Source organism: Ctenocephalides felis, unplaced genomic scaffold (genome assembly GCF_003426905.1).
Source record: "Ctenocephalides felis isolate EL2017-DRISC unplaced genomic scaffold, ASM342690v1 CF-g0.4_SCAFFOLD_01492, whole genome shotgun sequence".
NCBI lineage: Eukaryota > Metazoa > Arthropoda > Insecta > Siphonaptera > Pulicidae > Ctenocephalides > Ctenocephalides felis.
In genome coordinates this window covers 47,237,877-47,257,650 of record NW_020537646.1, presented here as the reverse complement: position 1 = coordinate 47,257,650, position 19,774 = coordinate 47,237,877, and the positions used below count along the sequence as shown (strand labels likewise).

General features: G+C 33.6%; 1 protein-coding gene across 1 annotated transcript in view; it reads left to right on the top strand.

Annotated features, from left to right (window-relative positions):
* Nucleotides 1-19,421, top strand: part of LOC113371315 (kynurenine formamidase) — a gene marked incomplete at its 3' end in the record, with an annotated part of 156,028 nt that extends 136,607 nt beyond the window's left edge. The window contains exon 4 of the mRNA XM_026611948.1: nucleotides 18,995-19,421. Coding sequence (XP_026467733.1) covers nucleotides 18,995-19,421 — 427 coding nt within the window. The remainder of the gene's footprint in view (nucleotides 1-18,994) is intronic.
* Between the last annotated feature and the right edge of the window lie 353 nt (nucleotides 19,422-19,774).

The following is a 19,774-nucleotide window of genomic DNA, read 5'->3' as shown; positions in this document are numbered from 1 at the left end:
AACTGTAATTGTGAGGTTGTTTGGTGGCTGGAGATGAGCGGTTGATAATATAGAAACACTGGTTCTTGGTTGATCTTGATATTTTATTGTTTACTATTTTTACAATTAAATAATTTGTTCGATAACCCTTTGGTTATCGATGATCAGAGACTACATTTTTTAAGTATCTAAACAGTAAGCCTGACTTGACTTCTGACTTCTGACTTCTGACTCCTGATTTCTGACTGCCTAACTAAATCTTAACTACTTCTTATATACTAAATAATTGCAAACAAAACGTGATTCCAAAATCTAACAGCAAAGGCGGAAGAACTTCGGATAACTTTCAAATAGCACGTAGTGCTTTCACAAAAACAATAAATAATAAATTATATTTGTAATTACAGAATAACCTCCCCCTTCAAAGGTTTTTCGTCCTCGAAAAACACTAAAAAAAAAAAATTGAAAAAAAAATAGTTCCATCTCTTCCTCCGCCCTTAAGAAAACTTTTGTCCTCAAAAGTGTTATTTCTGTTAGACTTCGTTTACAAACAATTAGACTCTAAAAAGAAAACAATTAAAACATTTTATAATAACTTGAATTAATTGAAGAAAAAAAAATTGCATAAAATTACATATACTTTTTACTTACAGTGTATTATTTTTAACTTGTATATAACTTAATAGCATCTATACCTATAAAATTTAATTTAATCAGCAATCAACTGCAATAAATGGTCTTCGATTATGCAAAAATATTACTGAAATGTAATAAGTTATTTATAGAAGGTAAAACAATATTATAAAGACGATAAAGGCATTAATAAAAAAAAGGAAAAAAAAACAGAAATAAAATATTAATCGAATAAAAAGACAATTAAGTCAAAGTTGATGAAAATTTTTTTTCTATCTATAAATAATATTGTTTCAAAATCACTATGTTTCCAAAATTTTGCTTACTAATCGAAATTGGAGAGAATTTGCCTTGAAACCCGATAACCTGCATAATGTTTATGTTTACTAAACAATACGAGCTGTTCTGTTTTCGTTTGCCTTGACTTCAGTTGACCTCGTATTTCTTTCGGTATTTATAATTATATAATTTTTGTAATCGTGGTAATGTCATAAATTTGAATTTGTCTATCTTCTCACTATGAGTTGACGACGGTACCATCTTTTTGCTGCTCGGACTTCGTAAATTTGCAAATTCTTTATTTTTAATTAAATTTATATTCTTGTCGTTGAACACGTCTGTTGTGGCTGCTAAATCATTTTTTGATAGTTTCCATTGTGGCGGTATTTTTCGATAACATGTATTTTGTGCTCCTTGACCTCTTGTGTACTTTTTTCTATAATTTTGTCATTAATACGACTTCTTTTAATATGCTTCTTCTTCTTTTTCCTTTTTATTTTATCTGAAGCAGTTTTTATTTCTTCTTCATTAATTATTCTGATATCTTCTTGTTTGTTGTATATTTCTTCGATTTCTGGAACCGCATCTTGAATTGCTTCAAATTTAGCCTCTTCATCATCTTCATCTAATATTTCTGCAGAAATTGTCGTCAATTCTTCGGTTTCAGTGTTTTGAGTCAGATTTTTGGCTGTGTATTCTTCGGATTCCTCTTCAGTAGATTTGAATGTGTTGTCTATGCCGTCATATTTTCTTGTATTTTCAAAAATCATAGTATTTTTATAGTTCAAAGCATCGTAGCTATCGTTGTGTTCGCCTTGGTTAATATCTTCATAAATTCCATTTTGTCTGAAACTAGTTTTTTCTTCATATATTGATTTTTGGCGAATTTTTTCACATTTTGAAATGTGGTGTCCCCTTTTTCTGCAATATCTACACACAATGTAGCGGTTATATTGTTTGCTATAGGTGATATTTATGTATTTTTCCTCTCTGATGGCAATATTCTTAGCATCCTCAAGATTTTTTGGTTTGGCTCCTTTAACAATAGTTTTTATTTCCAACTGGAGGCCTTCAATGAAAACAGCTAGAGCTAAATCACAATATGAGGCATAAATTGTTTCCTTTTTTGAAAAATAACATTCAATATAAATTAACATTGGCAAATCATCAATTCTCTCAGCAAATTTCTCCGTTGATTCCTCATTTCTTTTTTTCACTGTAGCTAGTTCATAATGTAAATCTGTAATTGATCTGGGATCTTTAAATATATTAATTAAAATTGGTTAAATATCGTCCCATAACTTATAATCAGACCACTTTATCCAATTAAATGCTGATCCATATAATCTACTGAGAGCAATTTTAGATATTATTTCATAAGTTTCAAAATTAACGTCTTCTACAATTGAATCTATTATGCTTATATACCAAAAGAGATTATACGAATTACCATCAAATTGAGGTATAGTTTCAACAGCTAAATTGATTCTGATTTCTCTTATTGCTTTGCTATACACAACATCTTGCATAAATCCTGAAGAAATGGGTTCTATCTTGAGAGAGTGATGTTGTCCAATTTGCTTTTTGTAAATCCGATGAATTAATGTTCAATCCAGTCGTAGCCTCTGTTGTTCCAAAATTTGACTTCTTCGTTAGGCGCCACCATCCCCCAAGTTGTGCTGCGAATGGTCCTCCGGTTTATCGAATTGTGGCGGCTATTTAACTCGATGTCCCCAGATGAAAATTCTTCAGCACTGCGAGGGAAATTTTCCGCTAAGCCACCATGAACTGTAATTGTGAGGTTGTTTGTTAGCTGGAGCTGAGCGGTTGATAATATAGAAACACTGATCTTGATATTTTATTGTTTACTATTTTTACAATTAAATAATTTGTTCGATAACCCTTTGGTTATCGATGATCAGAGACTACATTTTTTAAGTATCTAAACAGTAAGCCTGACTTGACTCCTGACTTCTGACTTCTGACTCCTGATTTCTGACTGCCTAACTAAATCTTAACTACTTCTTATATACTAAATAATTGCAAACAAAACGTGATTCCAAAATCTAACAGCAAAGGCGGAAGAACTTCGGATAACATTCAAATAGCACGTAGTGCTTTCACAAAAACAATAAATAATAAATTATATTTGTGATTACAGAATAATATATATATATATATATATATATATATATGTATATATATGTATAAATATATATATATATATATATGATTGTTTTCTTGGAGGGCGTAACATCAAGTAAAAAATAAGTAAGGTAAATCTTTTTTTAAAACATCTTTATTTTTCCATACGTTTCGACGTAAAATTCTACGTCATCGTCATCGTCAAGTGTCTCAAGGGTCAGTGTATATTCAATTTGTAACGCTACTTTCTGTTTTTTTCTTTTTTTAAATTGTAGAACCACTGACGATGACGTAGAATTTTACGCCGAAACGCATGGAAAACTAAAGATGTTTTAAAAAAATCTTTACCTTACTTATTTTTTACTTGATGTTACGCCCTCTAAAACATCAATCATACATTTCAACATCAAATTTAAACATTTTTAACATATATATATATATATATATATATATATATATATATATGTATATATATATGTATATATATATATATATATATATATATATTATATATATATATATATATATATATATATATATATGTATTGGACGTTAGTTAATCTGTACAAAGTATTTCAAAACTACTTTAGCTTTTTTTTACTTGGTGTTATTGCCCGATTCTTAATAACTTATCATATATATATATATATATATATATATACGTATATATATATATATATATATATATATATACATATATTATATATATATATATATATATATATATTGATAAGTTATTAATAATCGGGCAGTATTACATTTTAATATATATATATATATATATAATATATATATATATATATATATATATATATATATATTAAAATGTAATGCTGGTTGGTTGATAGCGTGGTTGGTATTGACCTCCTAGTCAAAACAGCCTTGCCGGGCGGTGGTTATAATAAAAGTAGCTTCGGATGCCTTGAGCTCTTATTAGAGGTATTGGCTGAAATATCTTGGCACTTATAAGAAACAACACCGATTGACTACTTTTAACTATACTTTATTAAAACCCACTTACAACGATTAACTATTATCTTATTAACGACTAATACCGCGATTCTGGCTAATTGCACAATTCCATACTTAATATATCCAAAAAGTAGGACTGCAAACACCTTACGATGGCGTTATAGTAACTGCAATCGATATCGAATTTAAGTTAATTGGCATATCAGCATTGCTATTACACAATACAGCATTATCGATTGCTATTACACAATTCGCCACCCCTAAAGTGTCTGTCAGTCCCTTGACAGAATAAAAAAAAATTATGGGAGTTAGACGTTTTCCACTTCCTCTAAAAATTATTGTCCTCAATAATTATTTAAATAATATAACTTAATTATAACGTAAGTTGTATACTAAACATAACTTTATTCTATTCTTATATATAAAACTAGCTGAACCGGTAAACTTCGTATCACATAAATAATCATTAATAAAATTTAATTAAATCTTGTATATGAAATAATTAACACATTTGGTTATGAATATAATTAATGCGAAGTTTTTATATATACTATATTTTAATTCTCAAAACTACCTATTTTTTTATATTTCATATATAATATAAGATATTTTATACATTTGCTTATGAATCGAATGTTTTGGAATCAATATAAAGCTTTTTTGTAGACAATATTTTTGGTCTTTTTTTGCGGTGCGTAAATGAATAAGGATGATGGTTTCCCGACGCGCGAACACGCAACGTATAATTGGCCGTGTGCGTAACATGGAAACTCTAAGTTGATACCGCAAACCTGCAGCGACTGTCCTTGCGATTTATTGATGCTCATTGCAAAAGCGAAGCGTATTCAAAATTATAAACGCCTGAAATCAAATGGTAAATCCGTTGGGATCATAGGAATTTGCGGGATCAATACATCTTCTCCCTTGTATTTTCCTTTAATGATTTTTGCCACAATTACATCATTCATTAGCTTTTTTACAACGAATCTTGTTCCATTGCATAGTATGGGCTGATTTAATTTACGTAGCATGATGACAACTGATCTTACTTTCAATTGTAAATTATGTGGTGGCAGCCCAGGCAGTTCTAATGAATTTAGAAATTCTGTAGGATAGTTGAGTATGTGATTCTGATTTGTAGCGCTGTCTACAGATTTATAAGTAAAGCATTCCCCTGGAAGTAAACTTTGTATTGTTGCATTGAGATCATCGACATCTTTGTTTTTTGCCGCCAATATTGCTCGTTCGCTCAGCCAATTGAGATCGTGAAATTATTGGTTTATATTTGGAAATACGCATTGAATAAGCTTCTCTTTTGTGTTTGTGAAGCTACAAAAATCTGCGGAAAATATTATAACCCGTTCGAGGCATCAACTGCGACATTACCATTTCCTTGCATGTTCGTTGTTAACTGAAGTTTCTTAACATGACGCCACAAATTTGATGATTTAAGGCTTGCGTTTAGTTCGTCAGCAACAGTTGATAGCGGTATAACTGGAAGAGTTTGTCGAAAATCATTGCTCCACCAAAAATATTTTGATTGTCACGTAAATCTTTCAATGTTCTGTCCAGTGCTTCCAGTGACCTCTTGTGGGTCATTGTACATTCGTTCCAGATAATCAATTTGCATGTCTAAAATATCTTGGCCATGGCGCTAGTTTTTCAGATGTTGCAAACTGGTGTTTCATTGATTTGCATATTAAGAGGTAACTTCAATGCTGAATGTGCAGTTCGTCCACCTTCTAACAATGTTGCTGCTATTCCTGATGATGCCAATGCTAGAGCTATGTCATTTTGCGATCTGATCTTTGCCCATAGCAATGATAACAGGAATGTTTTTCAGGAATTGTTCACAGCTTGTATAAAATCATCATATACAATCCTTTGATGATCATTCAACTTTGAAACAGTTGTGCGAACTATTTGGGTCAATGTTTTAATATCATACTGTTGCTCGCTTCTTAACTCGTGGTTAAATGCATCTTATACACAACGGTTTGGTGCTGCCAGGCCCAAACATGATAATATTTTATTGGTCATCAATAAACACATATCTTCTATCATTATTAAAGTTTTATTATAAATTTCTGCAGTAATTTGTAGTGCTGGATTGAATGTTTGACAACGCGTACTATGTAAAATATCCGCAGACATGTCATCTCTGTTGACTTTGATCCACAAATCTTTCGGATATGAGGGAAAACATGTTAAAATTATAATCGCAAACAAGGTACGCACTTGATGCGGAAATAAGGATATTATGGCATCCTTGAGCGTATTATCCCAATGCAAATCGTCTTTGAGCAACTGCAACATGGGACATGCTTCACGGTAATTCGCACAAAGATGTCCATCAACTGTTTTCAATTGTTGAAATGATGTCGGTCCAGGAACATTAACCAGCAATAACCTAAGGTAGTAACATTCATCATTATTTCGTTGTACTATATAAATGCGCCCTATAGCATATGTAGCAAATATATTTGGATATCCTTCGACCGGTGTTCCTTTTTTACGACGTTGAAACGACCTTGATGATGCGTTCCATGTGTAATAGCGCGGCATATCAGCATGCATCAAAATGGGAAAAATCATCTCTTTGACAAATTGAAAAGAAACTTGTTAATGTTGTTGGAGGCGGATGCGCCGCTTTATCAACAGCATTAACGGGGTTAAAATATACTCTTTGTCTATTTTCTAAATGGACTGCCAAATGGACTACAGAAGGGTGTCTTTCATGTATTGGGAAAGAAAAAATTCTCCAAATTGCTTCATTGCTACTTACGTAGCAACCCATCTGATACTCAGAAACTTTATCATTTGTTCTAGCTGCAGCTAGAAAAAAGGAACACCGGTCGAAGGATATCCAAATATGGCCATGTCACTACCTTTGTTAATATATTTGCATATATATTTTATTGACTTGACAGAATTACAAAACTCTACATTGATGTGTGCTTGAAAAGTTTTGGATAATATCGGGGAGTACGGCACAATCCATCGGTTGTCAACATATAAATCTCGTCCTTTTACCTTCACAACTACACATTACCCACAATCCGCAACTGATTGCCTACGATACAGCGGATAACCGTCATTTCCGGTAATGGTTTCAGCAGTTAGATTTCTCGGGTATCGTTTAGAGAACTTGCCGTCATTAATACAGGTCGAGTTATTGTTGAAAACTCCGCAAGGTCTATGTATCATATGTTTAGTAATTATTGCATGCAAATTTGGATCAACATTTTTTTTGGAAATCTCTGCTGATATGACTGAATCAATATCTTCTGGCCTCATTTTGTCAATTAACCAGACTAAGATGTGCGCATGTGGAAGACCACGCTTTTGCCACTCAACAGAGTATATCCAGCAACGTACTTGGCCATATACATGATGCTTTATTATGAAATTCAACAAAGATTTCAATTTTTGTTTAAAAACTCTGGCAGTAATATCATGTCTATCTCTTGGTGTTTGGTCGTGTATCAATTCTTTCTTAATTTCTATCCATTGCGGGTTACATGTGAATGTAATGAATAGATCGGGGCGACCATATTTTCTAACGAATGTCATTGCATCTTGTGCGTATTCGTGCATGTGGCGCGGGCTTCCAATGTAGGTAGCCTGCAAAATTGTCATTTTACCCACATTGTTTGCATTACCATCGGCAATAATAGCATCACGAAGATGGATGCATTCTTCAGATCGAAGGTGCTGTTGGTTTAAGCAAATGTATGTTGATCGCTCAATCTCAATTTTGACATACATGTCAACAGCGAACTGTTGAAAAAGTCGTTGACACATCAAAATGTGGTTTATTTCACCATCACGGATCATCGGCCTGTATGAATAAAAATTCATAGTGCTAACTTTTTTGTTGGTTACAACACCTAAAATCACAAATAATAATATAGATATTGAGTTAAAAAATATTATTTAATTATGTTTATAATTGCCTGTTATTGGATTAACCATTTTGACACTAAAGTGGTAGCCATCTTCTCCCTGCCAGAAGATTAACGGATATTATAAAGCATCATAAGACCTATGAGTTTCGGACACGCGCCTTAATTCATTGTTATGGCGATGAAGCACAATATCTCTTGATTGCATATTTTCTCCAACAACGACTATAGCCACCTCATCAATTGTTGGTGAATTAAATCTTCCTGCATGCTTACCAGCAGGTGTTTTGTCAGCTCTTATTACAATATTATGGCTGTCTGATGGCATTCGATCAAGTGCCACTTTGAATAAATTAAACTAAACGATTGTTGCGATGAAGAAACGTTTGCAGTTGTTGGACAACGGATCGCTTTACTGATAGATTATGAGTACAACGCGTATCAAATTCAGCGTCCTGATTGCCTAGGAAATAAATTTTTAGAAATTGATGATCTGCATCTGGTAATGGCAGCAGTGCTCCCAATAGGTGATGAATTTGTCCTTGCACCTTGTAATTTTTTATGACATTTTTAATTTATTTTTGATGCAAATACAAATTAACTTTAGAAACATTATGATATATTACCTTGAACGTCGGCATGAAATTGTTCTGTACTATATGCGTTGCTCCGAAAGATGTCATTTGGAAGCAATTAATATATTTCTGGATGTTGGATAAGAAGTGTTTAGACCCATTGATCATTCCAAAAATTAGTGAGTGTAATGGATCAGGTGATGGTACCAATTGTGGCAACATCACCTTACCGCCAGCACAACATAGTCCTGCAGATTCACTATTGTATTTTAAGGCTTTACAGTGCTGGCAAATGTTCGACATGTCTCCAATTTTTACAAATTTGCGGGCACTGTAATCTATTTCCGGATCATAAGAGAATGCTGCTCGCTCCAGGTTGACTGAAGCATTGCATCTGCGAATTCGAGAAGTTTTATTTTCGCGTGCTCGCTGCTGTTGCGATCGATTTGCAGCAACTTGTTCTTTAAACTCAAGCAAATCTGTCATTGCAATATGGCTATCATTATTATCAGTCTCCATCTGCCCATCAGTGCGGTTATTACGCGAATTACGTTTTAGGCGTGTTAATCGACTTCGACGATCAATGTCAGGTTTATTTCTTCTAGGCATGGTGATCAGCTGGTATCAGATTTATATAGTATAGATACTACTGTATATAGGGTTTGTGATTCTCCTAAATCACACTAAAATACTATACTTCTTCAGTAACTCTGTATTCGAGTTTGTGATTCTCCTAAATCACACTAAAACGCTAAACTTCTTCAATAACTTTGTATTCGAGTTTGTGATTCTCCTAAATCACACTATAACACTATACTTCTTCAATAACTCTGTATTCGAGTTTGTGATTCTCCGAAATCACACTAAAACACTACACTTCTTCAATAACTCTGTATTCTCACTATCTTTCACAATAACTTTGATTCGGCATTAAGCTTCAAACCATCGATAAAAGAAGAGTAATCAAACAAAGCATTAATCCCATAGACCTTATACAATACATGGACTGCTAGTTGAGCGCAAAAAAAGTGTCAAAAGATGTTCTATGGTATGAGGGCATATGAGGGTAATTTCGTGGCCGAGTTATGTCAAAAATACGAACACGTCAATCGCACTCGATTGCTTAAACGTCAAATGAAAGTCCGTGTGTTCGAAATTGTTCGGAAAACATTATATAATATGTAATTTATGTTGAACTAATGAATGCAATGAATTATTTATTTATTTATTTATTTTAGTTATACAAAGCGTTTAAGGAAAATAAGAAAACAAATAAAAAAATATTGTGCATATTATAAAATTTACTGAAAATAAGAACAGTTGGTTAGAGCTATTATGGGAAAATAGAAAGCAATAATGAAATATTTGTTTAAATGTAATATATTTATTATTGGTGTTTAAAGGGCACAATTTTTGTGTGAAAGTGGCGTACATATTTATCAACTTTGCTTTTTTATGTTCTTCATGGTGCATTCTAATTGTTAAGTAAATTTTTGCGACGAAGTTGATAAGGTCATGGTAATGCTGGACAAATTTCTGAAAATGGATTGATCTAAAAAAATGTGCAAGTCCTAAGTCATTCAACTTTCGGAGAATCATGTTATCATATAATTTTTTGCATATTAAATTTGAATTTCAAATTAGATTTTCTATATATAAACATAAATTCAACAGTTCATCTGAAGAATATGAAAGATATCCACGATTTTTCACGTGCACCCGAGTAACTGTAAATTTAAGCGACCGAGAGCATTCGACTAATCTCGATAAAGCTCGTGTTCGTATTTGACATATCTCGGCCGCGAAATTACCCTCATATTCCCTCAAACTATAGAACATCTTTTGACTCTTTTGTACCTGAGAAATATATGGGGACTAGCAGTCCATGTATATAAGGTCTATGATTAATCCTTATGCTAACTAATCAACTAATATTGCTTATATTACAGCTAACTTCATACATCAATGTTTGCACTGATGACCGTTGCATTTAAATTTAACTTATTACTAACATAAACTTAAAAAAATGTATAAAACAGAAAACTTAAAAAATAACGCAAACACATAGGAAAAATTGAATATAAGAAAATATGATGCACATAAGAAAGTAATAAAAAGATTAAATGATAATCAAAGTAACACATAATCATAATGTGTAATTTAAACATAATTTTCCTCAAAACTTTAATTTTTTCAGCTTGTTTCTTGTTCTAATTCCTAAAATATATTAAAAAATTCCATTAAATTAAATAAAATGTTAAAAACTTTAAAACAAATAATTACTAAAAAGTTCGTTGCTTGAAATTTATAACACTACATTTATGTAAAATGTATGTCACCAACTTGCTATAATAGATTCTATAATATATTAAACTGTGCATTTATGCTAAATGTTAAACACTAAATATGAAGATAATATAAAGCTATAACAATACGTCTGTAGGTGATAAATAATACAAAAAGCGATATATATTTCTCAATCTTCTTTATTACTCGATTTTTTAATTACGGTGCGTGAAGTTCCAGCAGCTTGCATTAAGGCACGATGCCATGCACAACTAATTTTCTTAGCTATAAACCTTGCGGAGCCCGAGACCTTTCCAACGAATGCAAAATTGTCGAAATCGGTTCGTGCGTTCTGGAGTTATTTCGTCAGGAAGGAAAACCCGACTTATTTTTATATATATAGAAGATAATCTATTTGAAATTATTTAAAACAGTTATTGATTATTTTTATTACTCGAATTTTTAATTACGGTGCGTGAAGTTCCAGTAGCTTGCATTAAGGCACGATGCCATGCACAACTAATTTTCTTAGCTATAAACCTTGCGGAGCCCGAGACCTTTCCAACGAATGCAAAATTGTCGAAATCGTTTCGTACGTTCTGGAGTTATTTCGTCAGGAAGGAAAACCCGACTTATTTTTATATATATAGAAGATAATCTATTTGACATTATTTGAAACAGTTATTGATTATTTTTATTACTCGAATTTTTAATTACGGTGCGTGAAGTTCCAGAAGCTTGCATTAAGGCACGATGCCATGCACAACTAATTTTCTTAGCTATAAACCTTGCGGAGCCCGAGACCTTTCCAACGAATGCAAAATTGTCGAAATCGGTTTGTGCGTTCTGGAGTTATTTTGCCAGGAAGGAAAACCCGACTTATTTTTATATATATATAGAAAATAATCTATTTGAAATTATTTGAAACAGTTATTGATTATTTTTATTACTCGATTTTCTAATTACGGTGCGTGAAGTTCCAGCAGCTTGCATTAAGGCACGATGCCATGCACAACTAATTTTCTTAACTATAAACCTTGCGGAGCCCAAGACCTTTCCAACGAATGCAAAATTGTCGAAATCGGTTCGTGCGTTCTGGAGTTATTTTGTCAGGAAGGAAAACACGACTTATTTTTATATATATAGAAGATAATCTATTTGAAATTATTTGAAACAGTTATTGATTATTTTTATTACTCGAGCAACTTGCATTAAGGCACGATGCCATGCACAACTAATTTTCTTACGTATAAACCTTGCGGAGCCCGAGACCTTTCCAACGAATGCAAAATTGTCGAAATCGATTCGTGCGTTCTGGAGTTATTTCTACAGGAAGGAAAACCCGACTTATTTTTATATATATAGAAGACTAGCAAACCCGACGAACTCCGTTTCGCCACCAGATGGTTTCGTGAGAAAGATGAAGATTTTTTTTGTTTGTTTTATATTTGAAAAGAAAAAATGTGATCTTATTATACAACAGTAATGAATTTATTTCGATTACAAAAATGAAGTGTTTTTTAGTTGGACTTATCTAAGTAAATGAAAGAGAATTCGCAAATTATCCGTTTCATTGAAGTGCTCTTTGGTAAACCACATTTTTTGTTTTTTGGTCTGAGGTTAACACAAAGAAAGCGGATGGATTTCCAACTCGTGAATAGGCAACGTATAACTGCCCAGATGAAAAACAATGATTTTCTAAATAATCTATTTGAAATTTATCCCGCAAACACTAAGCGATTGCCCTTGCGACTTATTATTGCGAACGCAAGGCGAACTGGAAATTGCAATCGTTTGAAGTCAAACGGAAGACCAGTCGGAATCATTGGTATGTCACTAAATCGCCAGCAATTTTTGATTTAATGGTGAAATTCAGTGCGTGTACATCATTATTCTTTGCGGCAAGAATTGCTCTTTGACTTATCCAAGCATAATTCTGATAATTCTCACTAATGTCATTACTCGAATTTTTAATTACGGTGCGTAAAGTTCCAGCAACATGCATTAAGGCACGATGCCATGCACAACTAATTTTCTTATCTATAAGCCTTGCGGAGCCCGACACCTTTCCAACGAATGCAAAATTGTCGAAATCGGTTCGTTCGTTCTGGAGTTATTTCGTCAGGAAGGAAAACCCGACTTATTTTTATATATATGGAAGATAACCATCTTGGAGTTCGAAATGATTATAATATAGCTTATTATCAGTAAGTTGCAATTTAAAAATTATTTTCTGTGAAATGTTTTATGCTGAGAGTTCTCCGGATTGTTATATAGCTATAGAAAATGGACATTTTTTCTTTCTTAATTTGCTTTCACATATTCACATTTTGAACATGAGTTTATGGCGCAAGTGTGGTTTTATATTAATTAAGTATATTTTGAAATGAAACAGTAATTCACCGTTGTGGACGCGATGATGATGTGAGTTTATATAACTCCAGACTTTACAAAGAAACTAATACGATATACAATTTTGATATCAACTGATTTGCTCGACAATAATCGCGGAAACAAAAATCAGAGAGAACCTGTTATTCGATTGTGAAACATAAACTAGCTACATGTTGCTAGATACGACGTTTACATCGGCGTCGCTCAAAGTGTGCTGCGTAGTTATGTGATCACATAGGCGTCAATCAACTGACAGCTGTCATGACACATGTTCATTCCGCTACATATATATATATATATATATATATGTGTGTGTGTGTGTGTGTATGTAGGAACCCTCCAATTGACCACCTTAGGAATGGCAAACACGACCAATAGCAGACGTCCATGTGGTTAAGGTTTGGGTATAAAACCCAGACCTATCATAAAATAATTCGCACTCTCTCTCCGCTTATTGCTTGTGTTACATGTAGTGTCATCATCAAAACAATAGCAAGCAAGTACGACAAAATTTTAAATTCATTGTGTTGTGTATATTCAATAGTGTACCAATATTCACCAGTTTACTAGTGGAGTATTTAGTTTTATTTTGTGAAATATTGTGTTGTGTTAATAAGAATAAATATTAGTTTATTTCAATTTAAATATATTATTGTGTACACTATAATGGAAAACGGTGACAAAAATATTAAGGATCAAGGCAGCGTGTCAATATCACCGAACTTAAAAAGAATTGGAGTGAAAATTCCACCTTTCTGGGCAGAGAAACCCGAATTATGGTTCGCGCAGCTAGAAGGTCAATTTTTGTTAGGAAATGTTTCAGCCGACGCAACGAAGTTTTATATTGCAATTTCACAACTTGATACGCAACACGCAGTCGAAATCGAAGACATAATCATGAATCCTTCAGACACGAGGAAGTACGAGAAGTTGAAAGAAGAATTAATCAAGCGTTCATCAAAATCCCGCGAACAAAAACTTAAACAACTACTTGAACATGAAGAATTGGGTGATCGCAAACCTACGCAATTTTTGCGACATCTGAGAAGCCTGCAACCCATAGATACAGTTCCAGATTCCCTTTTACGAACAATTTGGAGTGATCGACTACCTAGCCAGATACAAGCAATCATTGCCTCTAGAAAAGATATGTCTTTAGAAGCAGTGGCGGTGTTAGCTGATGATATTTTCAATGTCCTACCAACAGCATCAAGAATCGAAACTACTGCAATATCTGCTACAAATGGTAATATTACAGAACTCGCAAAATTAGTGGAGGAATTAAGAAAGCAAGTAAGTAAATTACTAGCCCAACACAAAACCAAGCGACGTTCAAGAAGTAGCAGTCCATATTTTAACAGACAATCGAAAAAATATGACATTTGTTGGTATCACCATTGCTAGCAGAACAAAGCTTTAAAATGTACTAAACCTTGCTCATTTCAGCATTCAAAAAACATGAATGGCAGTCGCTAATGGCGGCAAGTTATTACCTCAAGACGTCGCACCGCCTGTTTGTTACCGATAAAAATTCAAAACTGCAAATTTTAGTCGACGCAGGATCAGATTTGTGTGTCTGTCCACGAAAATTATTACGAGGGCACTACTAAGCAACAAATTTTAATCTTTATACAGCAAATACAACCACTATTAAAACCTACGGTGACATACATATACAACTAGATTTGGGTTTGAGAAGGAAATTTTGATGGCGCTTTGCAATAGCAGATGTGACAAATTATCCTATCATTGGCTCAGATTTTCTTCATTTTTACAATTTATTAGTGGACATTCGCCTTAAAGACTAGTAGACGGAAATACAAACTCATATGTTGCTGGCGTAATTAGAATTGTCAACCTAACCAACATTACTACAATCACCGACGAATCTGAATATGGCAATTTAATTAAACAATTTCCAAATATTATAAAACCTAGTGGCACATCAAGAGAAATTAAACACAATACTCTTCATCATATATTAACTACACCAGGACCACCAGTTGCTTGCCGACCTCGCAGACTTGGTCCTGTTCAATAAGCAAGAGCAAAAACCGAGTTCGATGCTTTGTTAGACGCTGGTGTTGTAAGACATTCCGAGAGTCCCTGGAGCTTACCATTGCACATGGTGCCCAAGAAAAATGGTTCCTGGCGTCCGTGTGGTGACTACAGAGCTTTGAATGCACGAACTATTCCTGATCGCTATCCAGTGAAAAACATCAAAGATTTTTCATATAATCTATCTGGTTGTACCACCTTCTCTGTCATCGACCTAGTTCAAGCTTATACACAGATACCAATGGCACCAGAAGATATTCCGAAAACAGCCATCACAACACCCTTTGGACTTTTCGAGTACAATTTCATGACATACGGGCTAAGAAACGCCGCCCAAACGTTTCAAAAGTTCATGGATCAAGTTCTTAAAGGTTTAGATTTTTGCGTATGCCATATAGATGATATTATGGTTTTCTCATGTTCACCAGAGGAACATAAACAACATTTGAAAACAATATTTCAACGGCGAGATAACAATGGCATTGTAATCAACATGGAAAAATCTAGATTTGGAAAACCAACTATCAACTTTCTAGGCCACAAAATATCGACAACAGGTTCAACTCCACTACCGGAAAAAGTAACTGCAGTAAAACAATTTCCTACACCTAAGACAGCAAAAGTAATACGACGCTTCTTAGGTATGTGCAATTTTTACAGGGATTACATACCTAATGCAGCAATAATCCAAGCCTCACTTGATGACTTTTTATCATTGCACGCTCTCAAGGGAAACAAACCTATAAGTTTACCGGATATATGTATTAAAGCAATTTGTAATAGAAGCTTTAGCAAATAGCGCACTCCTCGCACGGTCTGATCCGAATGCAACTTTGGCAATATTTTCGGATGCTTCGGACAGGAAAATAGGTGCTGTGGTGCAACAAAAATCATCAAAGTCATGGCAACCACTGGCGTTCTTTTCAAAAAAGTTGACTGAAAACAAATCAGCATGGTCTCCTTACGCTTGTGAACTCTATGCTGTCTACCAACCCATAAAACACTTTCGCTTTTTACTAGAGGGAAGACACTTTATCATATTCACGGATCATAAACCATTAATATATGCTTTCAGACAACGTAATGACAATTGTTTGCCGAGACAATTCAAATGGCTTGATTTCATCAGTCAGACAACAGATATACGTCATATAACTGGTAAAGAAAATATAACAGCCGATAATATAACAGCCGATACTTTATTATTATACGACGCTTCTTAGGTATGTGCAATTTTACAGGGATTACATACCTAATGCAGCAATAATCCAAGCCTCACTTGATGACTTTTTATCATTGCACGCTCTCAAGGGAAACAAACCTATAAGTTTACCGGATATATGTATTAAAGCAATTTGTAATAGAAGCTTTAGCAAATAGCGCACTCCTCGCACGGTCTGATCCGAATGCAACTTTGGCAATATTTTCGGATGCTTCGGACAGGAAAATAGGTGCTGTGGTGGAACAAAAATCATCAAAGTCATGGCAACCACTGGCGTTCTTTTCAAAAAAGTTGACTGAAAACAAATCAGCATGGTCTCCTTATGCTTGTGAACTCTATGCTGTCTACCAATCCATAAAACACTTTCGCTTTTTACTAGAGGGAAGACACTTTATCATATTCACGGATCATAAACCATTAATATATGCTTTCAGACAACGTAATGACAATTGTTTGCCGAGACAATTCAAATGGCTTGATTTCATCAGTCAGAACAGATAACTGGTAAAGAAAATATAACAGCCGATACTTTATTATTTAGAACAGAAGCTATTTTTTCATCTGTAGACTATACACAATTATCAAAGTCACAAGAAAATGATCAAGAATTATTAGATTTATTGAAGAGCAAAGATACAGGACTCAAACTACATAAGGTTAATATTCCGGGAACAAAAATCAACGTGTACAGTGGACCATTTTAACAACACCTTTCAGAAGACAGATGTTTGATAACATCCATGGTTTATCACACCAACGAGCGGCAACTACAATAAAAATGGTTACAGATCGATTTATATGGCCTGATGTCCGCAAAGATTGTCGTGAATGGTCACAAACGTGTATAGAGTGTCAGAAATAAAAAATTACAGGTCATATGAAAACGCCTACTGGTATATTTTCACTACCAAAAATACGATTTTCGGAAGTCCACATTGACATAATTGGTCCACTACCATCATCGAACGGCTATAGATATTGCTTAACCGCAATCGACAGGTATACTCGTTGGCCAGAGGCTGTACCTATGCGTGACATAATTGCTGAAACAGTCGCAACTTTATTCATTTCTGGATGGATTGCACGATTTGGAGTTCCATGTCAAGTTACAACCGACCGTGGAAGACAGTTTGAATCTTTTTTATTCAAAAATTTTTCAAAAATGATGGGTTTCAAACAAACAAGGACGACAGCATACCATCCATGCTCAAATGGGTTAGTAGAGAGATTCCACAGAAATTTGAAAGCAGCGATAATGTGTCACTACGGCAGTCATTGGACAGACGCTTTACCAATAGTGCTATGAGGAATCCGATCCGCGTGGAAGAAAGACTTACAAACATCAAGTGCAAAGTTGGTATATGGCGAACTTTTGCGTTTGCCAGACGAATTTTTGACAGCAAATACAGAAAATACAGTCGACAGCTCGACATTCATATTAAATCTCGAAAAATTATAACAAAACTTCAGCCACAACCAACCGCTCACCACAGAAAGGACACACCATTTGTTTTCAATGACTTAGGAACCGCAGAATTTGTGATGTTAAGAGACGATCGCATCAGAAGGTCACTGCAACAGCCGTACACCGGTCCATATAAGGTCCTTGGTAAAAATAATAAAACAATCACTTTAGATTTCAGCGGCCAAAGAGAGACGGTTAGCACAGATCGAGTGAAGCCCGCTTGCGTCCTGAAGGAATCTGAACAGCCGGATCCTTTGTAATACAAGACAAGGTATGGACGAAGGATAAAATTCAGGATACCGACCTCCGGTCTCAGTAGGGGGCTGGTGTAGCGACCCTCCAATTGACAACCTTAGGAATGGCAAACACGACCAATAGCAGACGTCCACGTGGTTAAGGTTTGGGTATAAAACCCAGACCTATCATAGAATAATTCTCACTCACTCTCCGCTTATCGCTTGTATTACATGTAGTGTAAATAATAAGAATAAATATATATTATCATTATCAACATTTGTTCACCTACACACACATATATATATATATATATATATATATATATATATATAATTTGATTTTAATATTTGGGCGTAACATCAATAAAAGTAGTATGAGAGTTTTTTTTAAGTTTATTTATTTAAAATCCATACGTTTTGGCTAGCATCTTAGCCATCATTCAGTGGTAATTTTGTATCCTAATATAGCATATGAAACCATCATTGAACCATAATTAATGCATGGTATGAGTATGTGTTCATTGATAAGATAAATATATTTTTTAACATCACAAATGGTAAAACACACTAATAACCATGGTAACAAGTTGTCGAAACTATGTATTTACTCTTCGGAGTTTAAGATAGAAAAAATTTTTGAATGATGGCTAAGATGCTAGCCGAAACGTATGGATTTTAAATAAATAAACTTTTTGGAAAAAACTCTCATACTATTTTTATTGATGTTACGCCCGAATATTAAACTCAAATTAAACATATATATCAACATCATATTCAATATATATATATATATATATATATATATATATACCTATGTGTGTGTACTTCATTCATTTTTGTTTCAGATCAGTAACATTTTGCGGACATTCTGCAGGTGCACACTTAGCTTCAATCATACTGGAAAAGGACTTTCTGCTCAATTTACCAGAACATTTACAATCTATTGTTACAGGCTTTTGCCTAATATCTGGTATTTTTGATATTTCACCACTGATACACACAAGCGAAAATATAAATTTATCTTTATCAGAAGGTGAAACTAAAGCCTTAAGTCCAATTTATAGCAGTTACATGGAACCTATGTACTCCAAAATCAAAATTATTATTGCTGTAGGCCAGTATGACAGTCCAGCATTTATTTTGCAATCTAAAGAATATTATCAAATTTTAAATTCTATATTTTCTAATACACAATTTGTGCTTATCAACGATCACGATCATTTCAACGTTGTTGAAGATTTATATAGAAGTGATTATATTTTAACAAAGATGATTATCAATAATATTTCATCAAAATAATATGTATCAACTGTATCAGGATATTAAAAATATACAAGATAAGATAATGTTTTCAATTTAGCTTTTATTTTCTTGCATAGTTTAATGGAATGAAGTAAGAGAGGGCTTAGGAACTATTTTGACTCATCTCATTTTATTAACTGTTTGTAGATTATGACCAAGGTTTATTAACTTCCCATAGGGCTATTAACTTCCAGTAGGGTAAGTTATACTGGTGGGTCGAAAATTAAAAATGAAAATTTTTGCATATCTTCTCGTTTTGAAGGTTTCTAAACATTTTGATTTACCTCAGAACAAAAGAGATGGGTGTGTGCGTGTGTGTATTT